This window comes from Varanus komodoensis, unplaced genomic scaffold (assembly GCF_004798865.1).
Source record: "Varanus komodoensis strain SLA01 unplaced genomic scaffold, ASM479886v1 scaffold8, whole genome shotgun sequence".
Taxonomy (NCBI): Eukaryota; Metazoa; Chordata; class Lepidosauria; order Squamata; family Varanidae; genus Varanus; species Varanus komodoensis.
Genome location: NW_025336481.1, coordinates 5634250 through 5657912, shown reverse-complemented (window position 1 = coordinate 5657912; position 23663 = coordinate 5634250). Strand labels below are relative to the sequence as shown.

The window sequence follows — 23663 nt, the reverse complement described above, 5'->3', positions numbered from 1 at the left end:
CCGATGTGTGAAGAATCCAATTTGGAGGTGGGGTCCATCAGTTTTCTTTAGCTCAGCTCCCTGGAATCTGGGCTGCTTTCTCTCTGCCCTACGTCTGCCCCACGTCTGCCCCACACCAAGCATTTGTGTGTGCATTGGGTAGGAAGTGAGTCCAAGCAGTTTATTTTTATTTATTAAAACATTTCTATGCCGCCCCTTGCCGAAGCCTCGGGGCGGCTCACGGTTGCATGCGGCCAGCCTGCACCCACGCCATGCGCCTGCCAGCCGGGCGAATGGCACTCCACTTCCACACATGTGCTGTTCAGGCTTTGCATTCTTTGCCCAAAGAATTGCATACTTGGTGTGCTTTGCACAGAGAAGCGACTGGTGTTCCTGAGCATGCACAGACTTGATCTCTGCTCAGATCAATTCCTGGCCAGGGCTAAGCACAAGAAAGGAGTCGGGGAGTGCAAAGAGCTGGATGTGGCTTGGTCTTGGCATCCTTAGCCCCACAACACCCAACATTCCCCAGCGAGCCAGGCCAGCTGGGGGACGCTGGATGTTGTGAACCTTTTCTGTCTAAGCATGTGTAGGATTGTGCCTTTCATGAGCACCGCCTCCCCACAGCCATATCCCACGGGGCACAGTTTTTCTGCTGTATAAGTAAAGGCTTGTCATCCCATCCCATTTAGGAAACTTGGAGCTTTTGGCTTAGACAAAACATCATTTGCCATGTGACAGTTTATCCAGGACTTGTTTTTAGAAAGAGCAGCCTTGAGAGGTACACAAAAGAAATCCAGATGCAGGTCATCTCATGGTACATGGAGAAGGGGGAAGGTGACTCTTTTCCCACAAAACCCCTCCACAAGTCACTTTTGATCCCCAAAGATGCCATTTGCATCGGGGAGATGGTCAGTCCCCCCTCCCCATGCGCCACAGCCCTCACTGGGACCCCTCACCCACTCCTGCACTGCTACAGTTTGTATTCCTCAAAAGAAGAAAAAGTGTGGGGTAGATCGAAATGGGGCACCCATGTTGACTGTTCCAGTGTTCCTCAGCGGTTAGGCTGCAAGCCACTAACTGGGTCTCTGCCTGACTCGGGGAGGTGGGTCGCAGGAGGGGCACGGCCACTGTTCAGACCCCTGGCCCAAACCACCGTGTCCGCCAGTGCAGATTTGGGCAAAAGGCTGCTCCGGTTCCAAAAGGCCCAAGGGCCAACCTGAAGGAGAATGCTGAGGAGGCAACATGGATCATTCAATTTTAGATTGCATTAAGTGAGAGACATGATTTTAAACTCACACGGATCTCCCTAATCAAAGACTAACATAGCAGGAGAAATATTCTATCCAAGCCTTTTGCTGCTGAACCAGGTATGAGGACAGGTTGGGACATCTCATAGGGGAGGTCACACGCCTCTGTTTGCCAGTTGCTGGTGCGGGGGGGGGGGGGCACTACTGCATCCCTGTCTGGCTTCTGGGCTTCCCACTGGCATACAGTCACAGGTGGCTAGCGAAAGCCCAGGTGATGGCCAGGAAGGAGCTAGAAATCGCATGCTCCCAACCTTGCCAGGAGGACCCGCTCTCTCCCTTCCTCCCTATCAGTACCGCTGGCAGCTCTTCCACCCCTTCCCTCCCTCCCTCCCGCCCTCCCTCGCAGCTGCAGCCAGTCCCCAGTTCCTTCCACAGCAAGCCAGCAGCATGTGAGAAATTCCGTTTTGCTTGCAAAACATGCTGAAGTCCCCTGTCCAAAGCTCTGAACATGGGAGCAGCATGAGCCTGCATCCTCCCTTGGCATTTGCAAACACGTGAACACTCTCATGTCATTCTCAATCCCCAGCTCAGCTGGCACACATTTCCAAATACGTGTGCATGTCCTCAGTGGCTTGAAGCAACCCCAGTTCAGCTTGGGGCGGGGAGGGGGGAGTGTGTGGCATTTGTGCAAATCTGGGGAGATTGGCACAAATCTGTGCAGGTTTTGTATTTGTGCAAAACAAGTGGCAGTCACAAATGAGAATGGGAAATGGTTATGAGACTATTGGCAGGATGATGTTTGGAGAAGCCGACAGGTGCGAAGGCCCACCCACTCCCGCATCTGTAACCGGCACGCCGTACGATACAGCCAGAAAACCTGTGGTCCAGGCATCAGTGTTTCACCGCCTTTCCGCAGTGGCTGGCTCCAAGAAAACACCCTTCAGAGCCAGCATCTGGCCAGGGACCCCTCTCCCAAGAGTTGTGTCGGCTGCTTTTCCAGCCCATGTACCTCTCTGGAGAACTGGGCTGCCCTGCAGAGTGCAACGGGGTGGGAGAGAAGACGGAAGGGGGCTGATGGATGAAGCTGCGGGGATGAGAAGTGAGACAAACGCAGCCAGCCTCAAGGAAGAGACGAGGTGGGTGGGGGAAGACAGGCAGGGCTGTCTTAGGGGACGGGCTGCTCCTACACTGAACTTTCTGCCAACCTGGCTCTCCTCAAAAACAGAGAAGACCACTGGACTAAAGCGATCCTTGACCTGATCCGACAAAGCTCTTATATTCTTAAGTAGTTTTCAGGGCACAGAAGCATGTAAAAACGTGTTTGCCAACTTACAATATGAAATGGGCAGTGGGATGGAACATTTTCTGGCAAATTCTGCACTGCTTTATTTTCCCATGGAAAAGCAATCCATTTCATAAGTTCATTAGTAACAAGGAATGGATGCCAATTGCAAATATAACATTAGGAAAGCTTGGCTGTTTCACAGATGTAGATAAATGACTTTCAGCGTATCATGCACAGTTCATTGGAGCCCTCAAATGTATTCATTTGTCAACAGTTTGCAATAGCTTTGGCTTTTTGCCCTAAAATTTAAGCAACATAAGGAAAATATATCCCACTATTACATTTGCAGGTACTTGAAATGTCTATTATTATTATTATTTTACCTTGCATTTACTGCCTACCATTTTTCCTCTTGTGAGGAAGCTTGTGTAAGGAAGTTTGCATAGCTCCATTGTTAACTTCACAACAACAACCCTGCGATGTAGGTTAGCTTGAGAGTGAATGACTTGCCCGAAGTACCCAGGGAGCACCATGTCTGAATGGGGACTATCATCTGCAACTTGCAGGGAGAGATGCAGTGATCTGGCCAGAATCCCGCTCTCTTGTATTTCCCCAGACTTCTATGCCACATTTGGCCCTGGCCAAGAAGAGCGCCAAGCCAAGATCAAGTCTGAGAATTCTTGGGAATTTTAATAGACCCTTTTTAATGCAAATTCGGCAATCCATGTGGCTGCCCTTAACCCCTCCGAGGTCAGAGGATTACAGGCATCCAATGGATGGAGACAAATATCGACTCTGCTTTGAGACAAATCTCAAGGTTGGAGCTCCAGATCGGACTTCTCCTACAGCCATCCAAGTGTGCTTTCATTTTCCCCTCAAATATTTCAGGGTAAATACTTACGGGGCATTGGGACAAAAAATAACAACACGGGATGTTTTAAAACAAATGTTGCCGCTTGCCAAATACAAGGAGAACAAACAGCTCGATTTGATTCCTCTCTAGGGCAGCTTTCTCCGACCAGCTGCCCCCAGTGGCCAAACATCAGGATGCAGTGAGTTGTATTCTCAAACACCGGGAAGGCACCAGGTTGGCGCATCAGACAGTTCTCTGATACAAAGCGATTTTTTAAAATGCAAGTTAACTAATGCAACAGGAAAATATTGCAGGAACTTTCCAATCCGACGTTGCCCTGAAAGTCCACATCATGGGATTCCATCCATTGGATCATCTCAGCACTTGACTATTTGTAACACCGTTGCTCTCCCACCAGGCTTCTGCTGCAGTAAGAGCAAACATGGCCCCCATCTCTGCCATTGGGTGGTCCTCACAGGGATCCTGAAAAGGGCTGAGATTTGCCTGTGTGCACGCACACACAGCTTCTCCAGTGATTTTTGCCCTTGCTTCGTGCATGCAAAAACCGTCCCGAGACGCCAGTAATGGGATGGTCTATAAACGCTTCAAATAAATAAATAAATAAATAAATAAATAAATGGCCATGGTGGTGTAGTGGTTAGAGCTATCTTCTTTAACCAGGATACCTTTGAGTGTGTTGGACTAGAATGCTTAGCACCCAGAATCATGGGTGCTCCAGTATGAGGCATTTGAAGGTCATCTGGCTAGGGAAGGCTGGGTTAGAGCATTGGTCCGTTTCATTTCTACGCAGCCCCGTAGTCAAAGTGATCCAAGTGCTGCACAACAATCCATAAAAGCAGGCAATCAAAATTCATTAAGAATTGAAAAACAGAAAGCATTGAAAGCTTAAAACAGATAAAATGGACAATGCAAAGAAAGACTTTGCAGAAACAGAGGAATGGGTAATGCCCCCGGGTGACGAAGCAAGTCTGTAAAGGCTTCAGAGAAGAGGGCCACCTTAAACTGGTGCCAAACAGATGGCAGATTTGGTGCCAGCTGGGCTGCTGTGGGGAGGTTGTTCCATAGATGGGGGCCGCCACCAAGAAAGCCCTCACCTTTGTTGCCACAGGATTAGGTCTAAGGAGGCCCATATTCAAATCCCCATCCCCCCATCAATGTTACTGGGTGACTCTTTCTCAGCCTAGCCTACCTCACAGGTAAGTTGTGAGGACTTGACTAATGATGGGGTAGAGACAACTGGATACATAGCCTTGAGCACCTTAGAGAAAAGCTGGGGTCAAATGAAATCTAATAAATAAGACTGAAGCACAATCGCAGAAACATGACACATTAGAATCCAAGGGACGAGGATTTCTCAGAAAGGTCCCGCGAGCGTTGCATCTTGGCCTCATTTGCATTTAGTCATCCCCACATTTTCTTTGCGAAGGGAAACAGGGTGTCAGAATTGGTGCTCAGCCCAAGGTCCTTGAGCACAGTCATCACCATGGGCCTCATTTGGCCAATGTTGGTTGAACACAGCTGGAACGCCCTTCCACACCTGCACGGTTAATAGGAACCAGCACTTAAGTTTATCAGCCCACCTTCATACCCATGAGCGCAGCCAACTTCAGCTAGTGATCTGCAGCTTTTCCCATAATATACATCCTGAGACAGGCATTTAATATTCCCCATGGCATGCATAACAAGGTCAGTCAAAAGCATGGGTGGAAATAAATGAATACATAAATTTAAAAAGAGGAACATATAGTTTCCAAAACTTGCCAAGGGAGAAAAAATAATGAGGAGTCCATGAAACACAGACATACTTCCTGCTTTCTGTGTTTCTGTGCAGCTGCATCCCAAGATAGCATCCTCAGTGCTGACTCCAGCGAATGGGAGTGGAGTTCGGCCTGCCCAGCACTTCCATAATTACGTCCAGACTCTCACTTGGAGTCCAAAATCATCATCGCATCAACAAATCGGGACTGCTGGTCCTATCTCCCTAGCAGACAGGACGCTAACACAGGTCCCAGAGAGTTGAAGCTGAAACATGTCTCCACCACCCCCTTGTAGAAAGAGACTAAACACAAGAAACTGCCTTCGGGTACCATCAAACTGACAAGGTGGGATGGATGGGAGTGGCTTCCTTGGATTTTTCACGACAGGTCTTGGAAGGGCTTGGAAAGTTGGTATCCGTTTAAGCTTCACAGTGACACGAACCGTGTGGCCCCAGGGAGGATGGAGCTCGTGGCAGAACCCCGTCAATGGCTCCACGATTGGGCCCCTGCGATGGCACCCCAGAAGCCCCCAGGAACTGCTTCTCCTGGGCATTGCTGCAACCTGCTTCTCCCTCTGCTTCTTGCTCGGGCCTAGACAATGTGGCGCCAGCGCCTCTTTGCCCCAGCCTCTAAAGTATCGGCCTTGTAGGTCTGCCCAGCTGGGCCAAGTGGGCAGGACTGCTGAGTCCCATGGAGCACGAGCCCTGTGAGCCAAGGGGGCAAAGCCTTGAGGGGGTGGCACTCAGGGGGTGGCACCTGGGCTGAGAGTGGCGGAGCACGGGTGGAGCTTGCTGGGCTGAGAGGCCGCAGGCAGCTGGGGGCAGCGTGGAAGGTCAGGCAACTGCCCAGACGTCTAGAGACAAGGCCAAGGGGGCAGGCAGTCTCTGACTGGCTTCCTCCCTGTCTTCTCCATCCTGAGCAGGGCTGCTGGAAGCTCTCCCGCCATGCAAGGTGGGAGAGCACGTCCACACCTTGGCTGCAACGTCATCACGCCCGTCTCCCCCCGCCGCTTGCCCCCAGCCCCGACTGCACGCTGTGCCCCTCCTCCCCGCTTCTGCGACCTGCCTCTGAGGACGGAACCCCCCGCAGCCGGGCACCTGAGCCTGGCTGAGCCACGCCAGATGCTTCTGGCAGCCGGAGGAACTCCTGCTGAGAGGCTGCCTGCCTGCCTGCCTGCCTGTCCCCTGGAGGCCCCTGAGAGATCCACATGGCGAGCCAGGAGGGGGAAGCTGCTCAGGGGCACGGAGGGCACCCAGCCACCAGGCCTTGGCAGCAGCTCCAGGAAAGCTCCGTCGGCAGCGCCCTCCAGCTGTTATAAATGCCACAGTGAAGGAATAGCCAGCAGGGCTCTCTGGAGAAATCTACCCCCCAGGTGCCACCTCGCTGCTGGTAGGGTGGGAAGCAGGTGACGCCACCCTACTTCGTAGGAGGCTCAGCGCTGGCCTGGAGCGGCCAAGGTCTCCCCTCCATTTTTCGACACACCCTTACCAGTTTCCATGGAACCCCACTGAGCTCCACCAGGGACCGGTGAAGCAGCCCCTCTTGGCTCCTGGGCGCCACGTCTCTTGAGTTCCAGTGGATGAACATCTGGCAACTTGGCACACTTGCCGTTGGCGCAACGTGGGTGATGCAATGCCGGGGTGACGCGACCCATTACCCATAGCACCTTTCATTCTGGGCTGTTGGGAAGCCATCTGTGGTGCCCCCTGCTGGTGGACCTATTCTGGGGATGGAGTCGAGTCCCATGAATAGCTCCTGCAGAGCTCAGAATGAAAGCTGTCATGGATAGGGATCCCTGACACATGAAGCCCTTCCTCTGCCAGTCTCCATTCCAGGATCAAGGGAAGTGGGGCTGTGAGTGTTCAGATGGGGAAGCGAGACCCCAGCGTGGGAAGGGACCCATCACAGACAGTGGGAAAGGCCCTTCTAGGGCCTCCTGACTGGAGACAGGTGAGGATGAAGGAAAGATGCACATGCCAAGCAGCATGACTTAAGTGTGGGGCCAGGCTCCGTGGCCCCTTGAGTAGGATGCTCTTGAAAGATCCTCCTCCTGTTCACACTAGGGAAGGTCCAAGAAGACCCCAAGAACACCCACAGAGAGTTCGAAGCACCCAGAGAAACCGACGTGGCGAAGATCAAAGAGCATTCACCTCACTGTCGCTGCTGAACAGGTTCAGACATTTGCTTGCCTCCTTTTTAATATAATTCATCGGACTCGTCAACATGCACTCGATCCGGCTCTCAAAGCTGCGCTATTGGCCTGATGCCTGGCATTGCACGCGGAGCCTACAGCAACCAAAAACACACCAAGCCAAATCTCCCCGCTTTGCCCAGGAACTTAGTGGGAGTTTTGCCAATGATTTGTGATCTCCCCGTTCAGGGAGAAAATTGAGAACGAGCAGGGAAGACTAGTAGATCAAGTTCTTTAGAAATCCCTGAACTTTACATTTTTGACCTCCCTGTTTTTACCAAGGCAAATGCCGTGGGAAGTCTCTAAGGTGAAGGCATCCGAAAGGGGCTTGAGAAAAAGAGCAAGCTGATTCTTGAAGAAAAGGGTCTCTCTCTGCTCTCTCTGTCTCTTTTGAAAAAACATGCCAGAGGGTCTTTGTCTCAGTCTCTTGGATACCAGAGAACTCCCACGCTTGTCAAAAGTGAAGACCAGCTCCTACAGCTGCGGGGGGATGGGAACAGAAGGAAGAGACGGCCCCAATGATGCAACGATGCATATGATGGGGGCAATGCCAATTACAATATTCCAGAGATAAACACGGTCCAAGAGAAACACACGCTCTGTCTTTCTTCTCATTGTGTCGGCCTCATTTAATGCAGTGAGCATAAACAGAACATTAGCTTTGATCTTAAGGCATAAAGCAGGAAACAGACTGCTTCTCTCTGGTGATACGGCAATCACATTTCAGGCACACAATGTAAATACACAATATTGTGTGCAGTCCAATATCTGCAATTCCCTACCTCGGGCAGCAAATCTCCATTTTGAGACTGGGTTTATCTAATCTGCAGACTTCATGGCCAGAACACCTGGTTAAATTTGGGGGCCAGGCTGTTATTCCCCCACCCTCTGCTTTGCATTCCACCTACCCTGGCAAAAAGTTCTGGTGAACTCAAAAGCTCACACATTTTTTGTGGTATTTTGATTATTCAGCTGTGGATTTTAGATTTATTTATTTTCTCATGACCCTCTTCTTGCTTTGCACTGAAGTAAATACAGACACCTTGCAGTTCCTTCCCCTCCCAAATTTTATATCAATGCTTTCAGTTTTAAGAATTAGAGTCTGAGTTTAATGACAACTAGTAAATAGTGACAGTGGATGAATGCAGCCCCAATGAATGACATATGCTTACAGTCGAAATATGTTTAGAATGGGCTTATTGGAAGTCACACCTCCCTTAAGCAGGAGTGAATGCGTCTGGCCTGAAAAGGAAGCAGATTTGGGGAGGTGCCGGCTTCCCAAGGAAACAAGGCGCATGCATGGGCCATTGCCCTTTTAAGGCCAAAGAGACCCTGTCGCCCATTGGAAATTGACATGTAGGGGACCCTCCAGCTGTAAGCTGAATCTCCAGACAATCATAAAACAGCCAACCTTTGTTCATCAGTGCCCACCACCAGCTAGTATGTAGAAAGCCCAGAGAGGTGGGGCGGAGGCATCGCTTGGACAGAAACGTGCCATCCACTTCACCGTACAGACAAGAATCCCCCTTCTCCCAAGCGGACAGACTCTTTCCCCAATCCATAAGGCTGAGAATGTTTCAAGCTGTTTGTTGCAAACTGGCACACATCCCAGCCCCACTGGCAGAGCACATGCTGTGCAGCCGAACAGGGAAAAAAGAATTAACACACTCAATGGAGCCTTATATGCTACTCAATATAAATGATGACCTTTGGCAGCTTTTCCCATCATGAGTATTCCAGTGAATATGCGTGGAACTTCAGCCCTTTCCCTTGCATAGAGAGAGAGGGGGCTAAATAGGATGCCCATTCGGTTGCAGTTTATATCAAGCTGAATAACCAAGCCGTTCCTACTCCCCAATCAAATAAAGTAGCCAGATCCCAATTCACCCTCCTTGCCACCGTTTAAAAAATCATTAAAACAAACTTAGATGAAACTTAGGAAAAAAATCAGTAACTGCCTCCAAGGACAAACAAATTATTAAAATGAAAAGGCTGTCATTTCTGGGGTTGTGCTGCTCATACTCTAAAAGACAAGGATTTTGGAAGGAATTTGGCAACCAGGTATCTTTTGTTTGGGAGCCCTTGAACATTGGCTCTCTGTGTTTCCTTTAGGGCTGAACATTAAACTGAGCGGATTTACATAGCAAGTTGCAGAAAGCTCTCTCAGGCACAAGAAGGACCAGATCATACTTTGGGAAGTTTGCATGTGGCTCTCTAAAAATTAAAAATCTGGAATAATTCAAAGGTGGACTGGACATGTTGCCACTTTGGAGAAAAAAGAAGTTGTACTCCTTCTAAAGGACAGCAGTTCTGCTGTGCCACCTGGTCACTCAGAAATCACCATATGTTTATCCATCAACAGTGGGATTATGGATCACACTGGCTAATTTTAAATAACAATAAAATGAAGACAATGAACATAAACTGTCGTACTATCTTATCTAGAGGTGCTTTTCTCCTTCTCATGAAAGCAGAAGAAGGGAAAAGAAAATGCAAGGGAAAGGGTTATAGGGCTGACTTGCAGAGGTCTGTACAGAAATGATTTACCAGGGATCAGTTAGTCTGTAGAATCTTTTAACCAGTTTACACACAAACAGATCTCCAAAAGTATTGTTAGAAGAGTGGATCTAGTCTATGCCAATCCATGGAAAAGATTGTTGGCTTCATTTCTTTGGAACAAGACGGACACCAGGTTCCATGATGGGACAATCACTAACCCAGAAACATAGGAAAGAACTGAATGGGTGCAAATCTACTTTATGGCTCTTCTATCGGCAGTGGGTGGTTTGAAAGCATGTTGAGCACTAGTGGAGCGAGGGGGCCACTGAGTGAGAAAGGAACATCCTAACTCTCGCCACAGACCAGGAGTCCTCCAGCCAGTGAGCTGGTGGCTATTCTGGTTTAATCTGGGCTGCCTTTTCAAGCGGAGGAAACGACACGCTTCTAGCAACAGAGCTGGGAATTTAATCGGAACGTAACTGCATGGAGCGACACAATGCTTGGAGACTAGCAGTGTGCAAGGACCCACGAAGTGCCTGGTCTGCCCCGAATGTGCAAAGCAGGCTCAGGGGATGGGGGCCCAGAACACGAGGAGGGGCTCTACTTCTTTGCAACGCTTCTGCTCGGGAGAAGAAAAGGCAGGAAGATCAGGAAGGCGTCCTAGCTTGAGCCTCAGAAACGGGGCAGAGGGGACGCTCGGGTCCATTCGTGCCTACCTACCTCACAGGGTTGTTGGCAGGCTGAAAGGGGGGCTGCCCGGGAGGGGGAAAGACGGGGGCGCTATGCAGTAAGGACATGTTCGCCTCGATCGGGAGCGTCTGCGGGAGGAACGGGGCTCGGCCAAGCGCGCCACGACGGTTCAAAGAAGACGCCCCCGCAGCCACGGAGCCCTCTGTGGGTACCCCGCCGAGGAGAGGGGCGGCCGGTTCCCGGAGTCCCCGGGCCGCGTCTCCCGCGGCGGCAGCGGGGGCGCCCCTCTCCTCGCCACGCACCCCTCTCCCCGCGCGCACGGAGCGCAGCGCAGCGCGGGCGCCCGGAGGCGCCGCCACTTACCAGCTGCAAAGTGCAGAGGAAAATCAGCGTGCAGCGCCCGGTGCAGCATCCCATCCTTTCCGCGCTCGGTGGCGGGAGCCCCGCGCAGGCGACCAGCACCTCCCACGGCAGCCCGCCCGCCCGCGAGCCTCAGCCGGACGCCCCGTCCACCATCTCCGCCCGGCCGGACTTCCTCGCCGGAGTTTGTCCTTCTTCAGGCGGCGGCGGCCGGGCTGGGCTGGGCTGGGCTGAGCCGGGCGAACAGCTGCTGCTGACGGCCAGGCGCTTTGTGAAAGCCCCTCAGGAAACCTCTACCTCGGATGGATGGATGGATGGATGGATGGATGAGTGGGTGGGAGATGGGGGGGGGGGGAATACGATCTTAAAAGGGCAATGCTGGCCCAGGGATGGGGGCCCTTCTCGCTTCGTGGGGAAGGCACGGCTTGCAGTGACGAGAGGCGGCCGCCGCCTGGGTTCGCACAGCCCGCGCTCAAGGGCTGAGTGTGGCTTGCCGGAACCGTGGCTTGTTGCTCGCCCAGCCGGGAGAGTCAGCCTCACCGAGCAAGCCACAGCCAGCAGCCCAGCAACGGCCGGGGGGTCCCGCGGGGGTTCCTCGCCGTGAGAACACTGCCCGTGTTAGCCCCCGCTTCGGCGGCAATGCTCAGCCCCCGAGCAGGACCAGTCCTCTTGCTCGAGCCCCTCTTGGAGCCCGCGACACCCCCGTCCAGCAATATTTCTTCGGCGTGCACTTCTCCGAGCATCAGTTGGTCGCCAGCCCCTTTAAGCAGACTGGCGTGCTTCCAGACATCGGCTTCTAGCCAGTGCGAGTCTAAGGGAGCTCCCGTTAATGTCCTGGGTCTACTCTGAGTAGGAGTCACAAGGGATGGGGCACAGCGGCTCCCTCTTTTTCGTTCTGCAGCAAGGACAAGTTGGGAAGAGCGGTTGGGAAGCACCGCAGGGTGATGAATGGAAGGTGTCGTCTGGACCACCTTGTAAAATTCTGTAAATGAGGAAAGGTGGTGAGGAAGTAAATGCTGTACTACGGCATGCACTTACTTGGGAGTAAGCATCAGCCAAGTCAGAGGGGCTATTTCTGAACTGTGGAGCCAGGCTTTCTGCATCTTTGCGCAGCCATCTCACAGAGACGCAACAGAAAGCGGGCGTTTTCATCCCATGGTGATGATAAACGACACTATTTCTCTGAGACTGTGGCTGCAGGAGAACATATGTACTATCTAGGAGGTTTAGATGTGAGATTGCAAGCAAAAATGTTATAGGAGCCACGCTCCCCTCCATCAGGCTGACTTTTTTCACTTTGCTTTTTTATTCAGGTAGTGAATTCAGGTGCAGCAGCTACCAAATTCCTTCCTTCACAATCAGCCTCCGACTCGCCAGATCACCCAAGTCAAGCAGGGAGGGCAGCGTCTCTGCTCGGTGCGTATAGATTCTGCATGCGGCTGTTTCACCGAAAGTAACCTGCGGTGTAGTGGAACCGAGACACACAGGGATGCCTTGTCGGCACTCTTTGAGTAGTGGGGTTGCAAGCTGACACATCCAACTTAAGGTGACCCTATGAATGAAAACCCATGACACGCCCTGTCCATGACAGCTCCGTTCAGTCCTTCCAAGCTCAAGGCTGCGTCTTCCTTGATGGATCCCATCCATCTCCTATTGGGTCTGGCATCTTCGGTCTCGGATTTTTCCCAGCATGGCAATCCACTCCAGGAAGCTTGCCTTCTCATGACGTGGCTGAACTAAGACAGCCTCAGTTTTGCCATTTTTGCTTCTAGGGAAAGTTCTGGCTTGATTGATCTAGGACTCACTTGCTGGTCCGGATGCCCAGGGCATTCACAAAGCTCTCCCCCAGCGCCATCCATTTTCTTCCTGTCTCCTTAGTTCACTGTCTGGCCTTTCACACCTACAGTTTGTGCTTGGGACTAGGATTGCTTGGATGATCTTGGCCTTGGTGTCTGCATGTCTTTACACTGGATGATTTTTTCTTGCTCATTCATTGCCACCCAAGTCCCAGTTTTCTCTGAATTTCTTGCCTGCAATCACCCTTACACTTCTTTTGCAGGTCTTTGTAAAGCCATTGAGTCTCAGGTACCCGTTTAAACTGGACGCCCCTCCAAATGCTTCATATTAGAACTGGGATTGCTCACAATAATATATCATTGCTGGGAAAATCAATGTTCCCACCTGCTGTCCTGAGGATGGCCACTGAGCTTAGAGGAAAGAGAGAAGTCTGAGGGGGTGGCAGATCACATTTTCCTCCCTGCTAACCGTCCCCCCCCCCCACCTACCCCCCAGTGCTTTGGTCCTGGGTGGACTGGCTCATCAAGCTTCTTTCCTAAGATCAGGCCACATTTCAAAAGGGAAGAAAATGTTCTAATTGCTCTTCCTTGTGTATTCCCATCCCTGTCCTGAGCCGTCCTCTACTTTCACTGCCTTTGAAAGTGGAAAGAGCAAATGAAGCTGCAATGCCAAACCGTATGTCAGATAGCAAGTATAGCTGCGTCTTCCATTTTGATTGTAGAGGCACATCGCTCACATACTGGGCAGCAAAGCAAACTGTATGTGCGCCTTCACAGGGCAAAGGTGCTCCGGAGAGTTGCAGTACCCCTGTCTAGCCAGCTGCCTGGGTGGCGCCCAAGAGCAGTAGCTAAAAGGCTCCGCCGTGAGTGAGACCCTCTTCTAGCAGTGGGCTAAACTGCACACAGATTTAATAGCCAGTCAGAATCCCTGGTTTTAAAACACCAGGGGCTTCCGCTACCCAAGTCAATGAAATCTGGAGGTTAGGTTGCATGGCAGCTCCCAGAACCGAAGGGTGAAATGTAGCCATAGCAGAAACATCCCTTTCCTTTCATTTAAAAAACAGCCTTGCAAAATACCAGAGCAAAACATTTCTGTTGTAAATCTATTTGCTTTCCTTAATAAATATCTTTCTTTCCACCCCCGAGATAACCAATACAGAATGAGGAGGGGTAATACATTTTTATTTGGCTATTAAAACATCGCACAAAAATAAGCACACTTGCTGAGCTTGTTACACACAGCATGACATGAAAAATGAAGATAGAGGGAGAGAGAGAGATTCAGTGCCAGGAGATGACCATATATCAAAGATGAGGAGTATTAACAAGAGAGAGAAAGCAAAAATCAGATGCCTTTGCCCACTGGAATAGTGCAATGCTCTGTCATTCATGGAACAAAATCAAAGGTACAATAGAGTAAAACCGATATGCAGGTGGAGAGTCTTGATTACGTATATTGCGGTATCTATGTGAGGTTTCACACCATACCAGTCTTAAAATATGGTTGCAACCCGGAGAAATTTCGAGGCTGGAGGTTCACATGCATTTTAAGTCATTTATTTAAAAGACCTCAATGACACCTTTCGGCAAATCTCCCAAGGCAGATAATAGCAATAATTCAGATTAACAGTCAATGTTAAATTAAAACAATGCAATATTAAGAATTAACATTAATTAAATCCAATAATTAATGTTAAGTTAGAGCAATACAGTCTTAAAAATCACAAACAATAAAACAGTAGGAAAGGGGGAGCAGAAATACAAGCAGAGGAGCAGCAAGAAGAAAATCCAGCATTATTAAAATATTGCTTTTCTGCTCCTCTGCCAAACAAAGCTCCTAGAGGAGCTTACAATCAATCAACAAAAAAGACCCTCCCTAGCCAAAGGCTTACTATCTCAGAAGACATTGTACACAAGGAAAAAGGGAGGGGGAGGCAAGAGGAAAAATCATCTGTCAGACATCTGGGAGAAAAAAAAAAGTCTTTACCAGGCACCAGAGCAATATTCATCAGAGGAAGACCATTTGCTATCATGGCAAGCATTGATTTGCATGTGTGAACTCAGTAATCATGGATATAAATGTTCAGAGAGTGCTATTATTGAGTCCACTGCTTGATAGCTGATGGCTAAATTAACCTCTTTCCTCCCTGTTTTTACCTCTTTTGCTGTGCTCCCAGTTCTATTCACCTGCATTCCCAGTTTCCTAAAAACAATGCCTGTTGGTAATCCTTACATTAATCTGGTAAAGAATACTATATTATTAACAGCAACCTTGTATTGCACCAAAACTGCCAAAATGGTCCGCTGGAATTGAGGTCTGTAGCCAGTCACCCATGCACCAAGTCCATCAGGTGCAGCTTCTGTCCCTCCCCCCCCCCAGCCCCCACCTTGAAGAAGGGGCTGCAGGAGCAGCAGAACGAGGCAGCATGAGAACTTGGGGGGAACTGGAGGAAGCCGCGATGGGGAGTGGGTGGGAACCTCAGGGGCTCCGATCCAAGCAGGACTGAAGCAGCAGTCGGAAGAGACTGGGAAGAAGCCAAGCTGCTCGCAGAATAGCAGAAAACGCTCGCCTCTTAAGGGAACGGTGGACCCATCAGAGAGGGAGCCAAGCAAGGGCTTCTCTGTCCATGGCTCCCGAGCTGCTAGTCCCAATGACTATGCCTCCTCCAGTGTCAATGTACCCTGGCTGCTGGGAAACATGGGCAGGAGGGTGCTCCTGCTTGAGCATTCCTGTGAGCAGCTGCTGTGTGAACAGAAGGTCTGACTGGATGGACCTGGGTTAGATCCAGCAAAGCTCTTTGGATGTTCTTGAGCTCTTTGGAGAACCTTCACAACCGCATCCAACCTTTTGTTTTGTAGCAGTTGGGAATCTGTACCCCCCCCCCACCAGTGGGAATATGGCATGCACCTCCCATCAGCCCCATCCAACAGTCCCGTGGAGTAGGAGCTCAGGATTGCAATCCAAGAACACTTGGAGGGTCACGAATTGAGCATCGCTGCCGGATGGAAAAAGGGAGGTAGTTCTGGAGTTGGTTCCCCAGAGAAGAAGCTACATTGGCTGATTTCAGTCTTCTTTAGCACAGAGTCCAGATCATTTCTCAGCACTCTGTGAACAGAAAGAGACCACCAAATTCATGCTGTAGCATTCCTGAGAATGATGGAGTTGTAGCCTGGATAATACAAGATTGAGGAGGTCTTGAAGACTTTTCCAGAACACACCTTTCAAAGCAGGGAGAACCAACCCACATTGTGGAAAAAATTGCATTAGAAAATGTAGGAACTTTTTCCTATGCAAAAAAGTTGCACAGGGTAATTTGCATTGCATTTTTTTCAGTTTACATTAGGAAAAGGATGGTGGATCTTCTAGAACAGGGGTCCCCAAACTTTTCTGGGCTGTCATCCCCTTTCCTCGTGAGCCCGTACATCTATTTCTCTGTATTAGGCTTATTACTGCTCTGCAAATTAAAAATAACCAATCACCACCTCCCTGGATGTTTCCGTAGCCCCCAGGGGGGCAATACTGCCCACTCTGGAAGCCAGTGCTCAATAGAGCGGCCCTCGTGGGCTTGTGGGCCCGTTTGGAATTTGGAGGAGTCTCATGGTCACCGCCACAAAATGGCTGCCACACATGAGCAGATTCTGTTGCTAAGCGCTGTGTCCAAAGTGATGTGTGGTGAAACCTGATCTTCTGTCTCCAAAGGCCATTCACACATGCAGGTTTTCCTCAGCACTGCCTGGATCAGGGGCTGAATCTGCACATGTGAATCAGCTCGGCCACCGCCACTCGTTTCCTCCCTGAGTTACCACCACTAGCTGGTTGTTTGCTTGCTTATCCCAAGTTTATCCTTGTTCCGAGAGCGAGAGATAGCAACAGCCTTATGAATTGTTGCATTGTCTGAGTTAGCTTCTTTTCTAAATCTTTCCTGGAAGGGTTTTCTTTTGGGCTGGTGATTCCCTTCCCCAAATCTTATGCTTGGCAGTGACGGCTCAAGAGTGATCTCTTGCGACCAGCCTCTGATGACTTCAGCTCATGCAAGGAAAAGGCCAACAGCATTAACACAATCCTATTGCTGGTTGTAAGCACACTGCAGAGTGTGACCACCGGTAATTCAACACAGATGACAAGTTTCGCAGAGTACAACAGAAAAGGATTGTTCAATAGCTCAGTGGAACGGTGGCCATTTTCCAAGGATTATATCCCATCCCCTGCTAGAAATGTTGGAAGGGAACAGGGAGAATCACTTTTTAAAAAACGATCTATCAATTCTGGAAGACAGGCCAGGTTCTAATAAAAGGATGTTTCCGGAGAGTGGAATGTTCCCAGGATATACGAGCCAGTGTGGTGTGTTAGTGAGAGGGTTGGAGGGGGGACCCAGGAGATCTGGGTTCGAGACCCCACCCACCCATCAAGCTCACTGGGGGACTCTGGGGCAGTCACTCACTCTTAGCCACTGTGGGTTCCTCACAAGAGGAGAAGAAGCAGGATATCAAAGCCACGCAACAGTTATAACACTGCTAATAATTTGCCTGCCATGAGATGGGTGATTTTGGACTCACATCAACTGAAGAAGGCTAATAAAATTCTAAAAGGCTGTACGGGATGGACCTGGGTCCAAAAACATCTATTCTGCTGATTCCATGTAATGAAATTTTCCGACTTTCCTAATGAGGACGCAAAGCCACAGGTATGACACGGCTGGCATGTTGAGGGAAATTAAGAAGGCTCTCGCGGTGCGGTGTGAGGCCCCAAGCAGAAACACCAATATTCTTCCTCCCCAAAAACCCATCGCCAATTAAACACTTTGGAATGATTTGCATTGCTCAGGAAAACTGCCACATTAATAAACCTTCGGCGTTCATTTTCAGGTGTATGCCGGGGCATAGGAACCACCTAGGTTGCTTTAAGGCATCCTTCCCCAACTCAATCCCCTCAGGTTGTACTGGACTCCAACTGCTATCAGCCTCAATCAGCATGGCCAGTGATTGGGGATGATGGGAGCTGTAGTCAAAACCATCGGGGGGGGTGCGCCAAATTGACTGCTTTAAGAGCTCTTTCTCTAGTTAGATTCAGGTATGTTCGGTCTACAAGGTGGAGGGAAATTTACATATGCTGGTTTACATACACTCTAAAATCTCTCTGTCTGTCTGTCTGTCTCTGTGTCTTTGAAGGATACAGTCTCTTAAGGACACCCTGCTTTGTAAAAAGGGATGTATGGACAGGGGAGAGGAAGGCATTTGATTTCAGAAAAAACAAAACAACACACACACACACACACACTCAGGCACAGAGATTCAGTGGGGGCAGGAGGTGACGCACATGTGGACAAGAACAGAGCCAATCCAGGGGCATCAGATGCAACAGGATCTGATCAGAGGCAACCGCAGAGCAAAAGGCACGAAACCACGACGACTACAGGACATCGTGAGAGTGCTGGTCTTTTTATACACACGAAAGCCGAGCGTGGGTTGGCTGCTAAGCAGAAGTCCTCCCCTTGCATCCTTTCTTTGCACCCTACCCCCTGAGCATTCAGAGCTGGAAATTGCATTGTGTATCCCATGTCACTTCATCCACAAACCACTTTAGAAAAAAACCCAAGGACGGGCTAAACTTTTACCTGCCCCTGTACCATCGCATTTCCAGTGCTTTGGGAGTGGGCTGCTCTTTGCTGGAGGGATTTAAGCAGCATGCCACCTGCTTCAATACTTTCAGAACATTGTGATTGTTATTATTTCTACACTGCCCAATAGCTGAATCTCTCAGGATGGTTTCCAAAAGTCCACCATCATTTTCTATCAGCTTTTTCCACTAGGATATTTATTGTAATGGTTAGTTGCAATTTGCTTCCTTGCTATTTGCATTCACTGGTTCTAAGTCCTGCCCTCTGCAGTCTGCCTCCTCTGCATCTTCAGATATTTCAAGACCACTGAGGGCCACTTGAGCTGATTAAAGACACTCTCCCAGGCAGGAACCTCCTGCTAGACCCAACAACCCTGAATAAAAATCCCACCTTGAACTCAGTGTAAACTAGCATTTTTTAACCTTGTTATTCCACTATTGAGTTGGCTCTCCTGCGTGCTGCAGCATGCATAATGAGAAGGAGAAATATACATTATTACACACCTGTGCACTAGTATCTGGGAACAGCACAGGTGTGCTCCAAGGCAGGTATACAGGAAGCATGTTTAAATAGGAGCATCGCTGGGAACACCAATGTAACACAGCCAACAGGATTGCTAGACAAAATGTGGGGCCATGAGCCAACAGACTAGATCTGTCCTATTGAAAAAAACCCAATTTATTTAAACCAGTTGTTGGACGCAGTCTTACATTGTAATCACAGTATGTCCCAAGCATTTATTTCAAACCAGGCCTATTCCACTGTGTATCTGAACCACTGCATAGAGCTATAGTCTCTCCGAATGGTCCACAGCGGGCAGCATTGCCTAACGCAGATTCACCTGACTGCACTGCCAAAGAGAGATGCCTGCACTGAAAAAATAAACTAGCCAAGTACTGGGGGGGGGGGTGTTTGTGTGCGTGCGTGCGTGTGCACGCACGCATGCATGCATTTTTCCAGGCAATTTGTAAATCATAACTCTCATGGAAAATGTTTGCCAATTGACTCAGGGCAATTTTGATCACATCCACGGATGGAGTTGTCCAGACTGTGTGTGAATATTCCTGGCTGGTAAATTAGCCAAGGCAGGGACCAGCGCTACAGAGAAAGAAAAACCATGCGATTTTTCTGCCAGGCCAGGCCTGGGGAGAGGGGATGAGAACAGCTGCCCAACAGTGCCCCCTGGAGGCTAGGAAAAGTGAGGCACAACTGAATCCTCTGCTAATTTGGGCTCAAAGAGATGCTAAAATCCGGTGGGGCTTCTGGTTAAAATACGGAAGTATTTAAAAACATTTCTATACCACATTGCTTTTGTATTTCAAATAGGAACATTAATATCCAAAGTGGTATACACAGTACAATTGAAAATGAGAACCCTATCAAATGATCCCATTTTCAAAAAAGCTTTCACCCAGAGGAGAGCTATCTATGGGTTTTTCTCCATGCTAGCTGGGAAGAATGGGAGTTGTGATCTAACACATCTCCAGGGCATCAGGGTGGAGAAGGCTGCAACACTTGGTTGCAGTGTGTGTATGTCTGTATCCAACCCAGCATATATTTGTTTACATGTTAACAGGAAACTCTGGTGTTGATCTGAAGATGGTGCTTTATTTTACTCCAGAAATAACACATTTAACGCACATCATACATTTCACTGTTCCCTACAAGGTGCACCTATTTGGAGTCAACTGTTGATAAAAGGAGGCAGCTAAAGAATGAATGAGAACATTTCTTATACCTTTTGTGTTGCCACAGGCTGAAACACCTAGAAAGAGGGTTGCCTCTTTGGTCTAAACTGACTTTCAGATGCCCTGAGTTGCAAGCCTCACCATCTGTGCCCATCATGGCCATGTTTGTTTGTTTGTTTGTCCTTGAAAGAAAAATCCAAATTCATTCATCCATTCCACTTCTATACCACCCACCAGCTGAAGCTCTGGGGGTAGTTTACAAAGATTAAGACTGTAAACATAGTTGATAAAAACCATGTACATTCAAGCAACACAGAGTGACACACATATTCCAAAGCCAAAAGGGTGGGGATAAATGGTTATTTTCCAGATTACAGCTACTGGATTCAAGTCCATGGATTCGGGGACTGCCTCTGAATTTTCAGATGTGATGGTTTCTTTCTAGGTAATAAGACTAAGACGGTGAGGCTGCGAGGATCAGAATTATGATTGTTTATAATGAACTGGAGGTCCTTCATTTGCTAAACAGCAAGGCAGTCCATGTTTGCAGGTTTACAATCAAAAAGATGAGGCACAAGAGGAAAAAGGTGAGGGAAGAGGGACACAGAAAACAAAAGAAGAGCCATGATGGATCAGGCCGAGGGGGGACAGAAGTGCTAGAGTATCTGCCCACCCAAGTTTCCAGCAACCATGTCCATGGACTTGTCCAATCCCCTTTTAAAGCCATCAAAATATGTGGCTATCATTACATCTTGTGGAAGTGAAGTTCTTAACTTAACCTTGTGCCTCATGAAGGTGGACCTGCTTTTCTCTGTCCTGAGTCTCTTAGCAATCAGATTTATGGGATGACCTTGGGTTCTAGTATCATGGGAAAAGGGGAAAGAGTCTCTACCCTCTTCACACCTGGCATAATGAGTGTATTTTATTTCCCTATCTGTGCAATCTATACACAAAACATTTCATGAGAAAAGCTGAATTTGAGTTAGAGCAAGGAGTGAAATTTGTCCAAAGGTACATCAGTGATTTCAAATAGGCGGATAATACCAGATAATACCGGCAGAAAGCAGCACTGAAGTGAGACAACTCCCGATAACGGAAAAGCGAAGCAAGAAAGCACAAAAGCAGGACTGCCATTGAACTGTAAGAAAGCAAAAATCATGATTACAGAAGAGTTACAGATCTTTACCATTAAGAACGAAGAAACTGAAAGTGTAAAAGCTCTTGCCTACCTTGGCTTAGTCATCAATGCAAAGGGAGGCTGCAGCCAAGAATCTGGAAGAAGGCCGAAACTTGGAAGGGGAGGAATGAAGGAACCAGAAAAGATCACGCAATGCAAAGATGGTTCGCTGGAGGCCAAGATCGTTGACACTCTTGTAAATCGATGCATTTGAAATACGGTGCTGGAAGAGAGCTTTGTCCTGGGCCAGCTGAAGATGAACAAGGGCCCCGGATCAAATCGAGCTAGAGCTTGCCCAGAAGCAAGGAGGACAAAACCAAGGCTGTCATGAGAAGGCAGGACTCCCTGGAGAAGCCCATCATGCTGGGGAAAGTCGAAGGCAGAAGAAGAGGGAGATGAACTAGGAGACGGACCCAGTTCCACAAGGGATGCCACCATCTTGAATTTACAGGTGCCGAGTGGGGCTGTGAAGGACTGGACATTCTGGAGGGCATTCGCTCGTAGGGTTGCCTTATGTCAGAGATGACGACAGCACATAACTACTAGCAGGCCTCCCCTTACTCACTTTTTTCCAAGTTAAACTATCCCGGCTGTTATTAGCTTCCCATATGGGGACTCTCCAGCCTTTTGGTCATTTTATTTGGCCTTTTCTGTACTTTTCCCAACTCGACAATGTGCTGTTCAGGTGCAGTGACCCGCACTGTACACAACATACTAAGTACAGTTCAACCATGAGCTGAAATTACCTGTTTTGAAGGCCTGGAGGAATGTTGTCCATGGGGTCGCGACGCCTCAGACACAACTTTGCAACTAATAACAACAACCTGTTATTTCCTTGCATGGACAAGGAATTAAAATCATGCACACATGATCTTGCCAGGCCCTGTGATCTGGCCAACAACAAATTTTGGCTGCAAAATTGGACCAAAGAGTGCTCATCAATGGTACCTTCTCAAACTGGTGAGAGGTAGCAAGTAGGGTGCTGTAGATCACAAGCCGAACAGGCGTCAACCATGCAACGTGGCTGAAAAAGGACAAATGCTATTTAAGCTGCATTAATAGAAGTACATTTCTAAATCACCTGAAGTACTAGTTATTATTATTATTTTATTATTATTAGAACATTTCTATGCCGCTCCTTGCCGAAGCCTCGGGGCGGCTTACAACACAGTAAAATACAATAAAATACAAAAATAACAATATAAAATTAAAATTAACAATATAAAATAAATAAAAAATATTAAATATAAAAGAAGTCGCCCTGGCCAGATAAGTTCCCCTTTACTCAGCACTGGTTAGGTCCCATCTGGAGTACTGTGTTCAGTTTCGGGCACCATAGTTTAGAAAAGATGCAGACAAGCTGGAAAGCATTTTGAGGAGGATCCAGGGACTGGAAAGAAAGTCCTAGGAGGAGAGATGGGAAGAAGCGGGCATGTTTGGCCTCAAGAAGAGAAGCCTGAAGGGAGATATGACATCCCTTGTCAAGCACATGGAAGGCTGTCACAAGGAGGACGGCCAGGATCTCTTCTCCATCATTCCAGAGTGCAGGACAAGGAGTAAGGGACTCATCTTGAAGGAAGCCTGTTCCAGCTGAGCATCAGGAAGAGCTTCCTGTCAGAGCAGTACAGCAGTGGAACCAGTTCCCTAGGGAGGTGATGGGCTCTCCCACATTCAAGACGCAAGTGGACCGCCATCTGAGAGGAATGTTTAACTCGGGTCTCCTGCACTAGCAGGCCTTGCATCCCATGGTCTTTCCCAGCCCCTTCCAGTTCATTTATTTATTTAAGATATTTTATGCCATCCTTTACAAGAGCCTCAGGATGGCTTACACAAATAAAACACAAACATCTAACATAACATAATTAACGACGCACTCTGGCTGCAATTAAAATATGATGATAAAATTCAATATTAAAACTTATTAAAATATTGATTAAATAAAAAGGTCTTAACCTGGCGCCGAAAAACATATAATGACATATAATTATTCTGATTCTATGAGAACATAAATGGCTCTTCAAGGAATCTTCCAACGTGCTCTGAAACATGTAGGTCTGCTGTATCTCTCATAGATAGAGATGCACATGTGAAGCCGGCTTTCGCGTTTAGAATCCTTCACGTGTATAGCTTCTATACAGCCGGTGCGTGTCCCCCCAAGGAGCGCTTTCCTCCTGCCTCCCGCAGCGCAACCAATCAGCGTCCGCTTCGCCTTCCCCCGCCCGCCGAACGTTCTTTTCCTTCGTAATTCCTGCCCCTCCTGTTCGACTTGCCTGTCAATCAAACAGGGCCCCCGAATTCTCCCTGCCGCAGGTTGGACGTTCTCTATGAGCTCCAGAAGAGGAGGGGGGAACCGCGAGGGGCAGATTGGCGCAGGCGCAACCCACTCCTGCTTCCGCCTCGCGGGCAAGCGCGAGCCGTCGACGTTGCCTCCCTCCCTCCTCCCTTCCGCCCCTCGGCTACCCAGAACCCTTTGCGGAGTGGCAACGTAGCCGGCGATGG

At 49.0% G+C, this 23663-nt stretch overlaps 1 protein-coding gene across 1 annotated transcript in view; it reads right to left on the bottom strand.

Annotated features, from left to right (window-relative positions):
• Nucleotides 1-10942, bottom strand: part of NKAIN4 (sodium/potassium transporting ATPase interacting 4) — a 90463-nt gene extending 79521 nt beyond the window's left edge. Inside the window, exon 1 of the mRNA XM_044455421.1 lies at nucleotides 10889-10942. Coding sequence (XP_044311356.1) covers nucleotides 10889-10942 — 54 coding nt within the window. The remainder of the gene's footprint in view (nucleotides 1-10888) is intronic.
• Between the last annotated feature and the right edge of the window lie 12721 nt (nucleotides 10943-23663).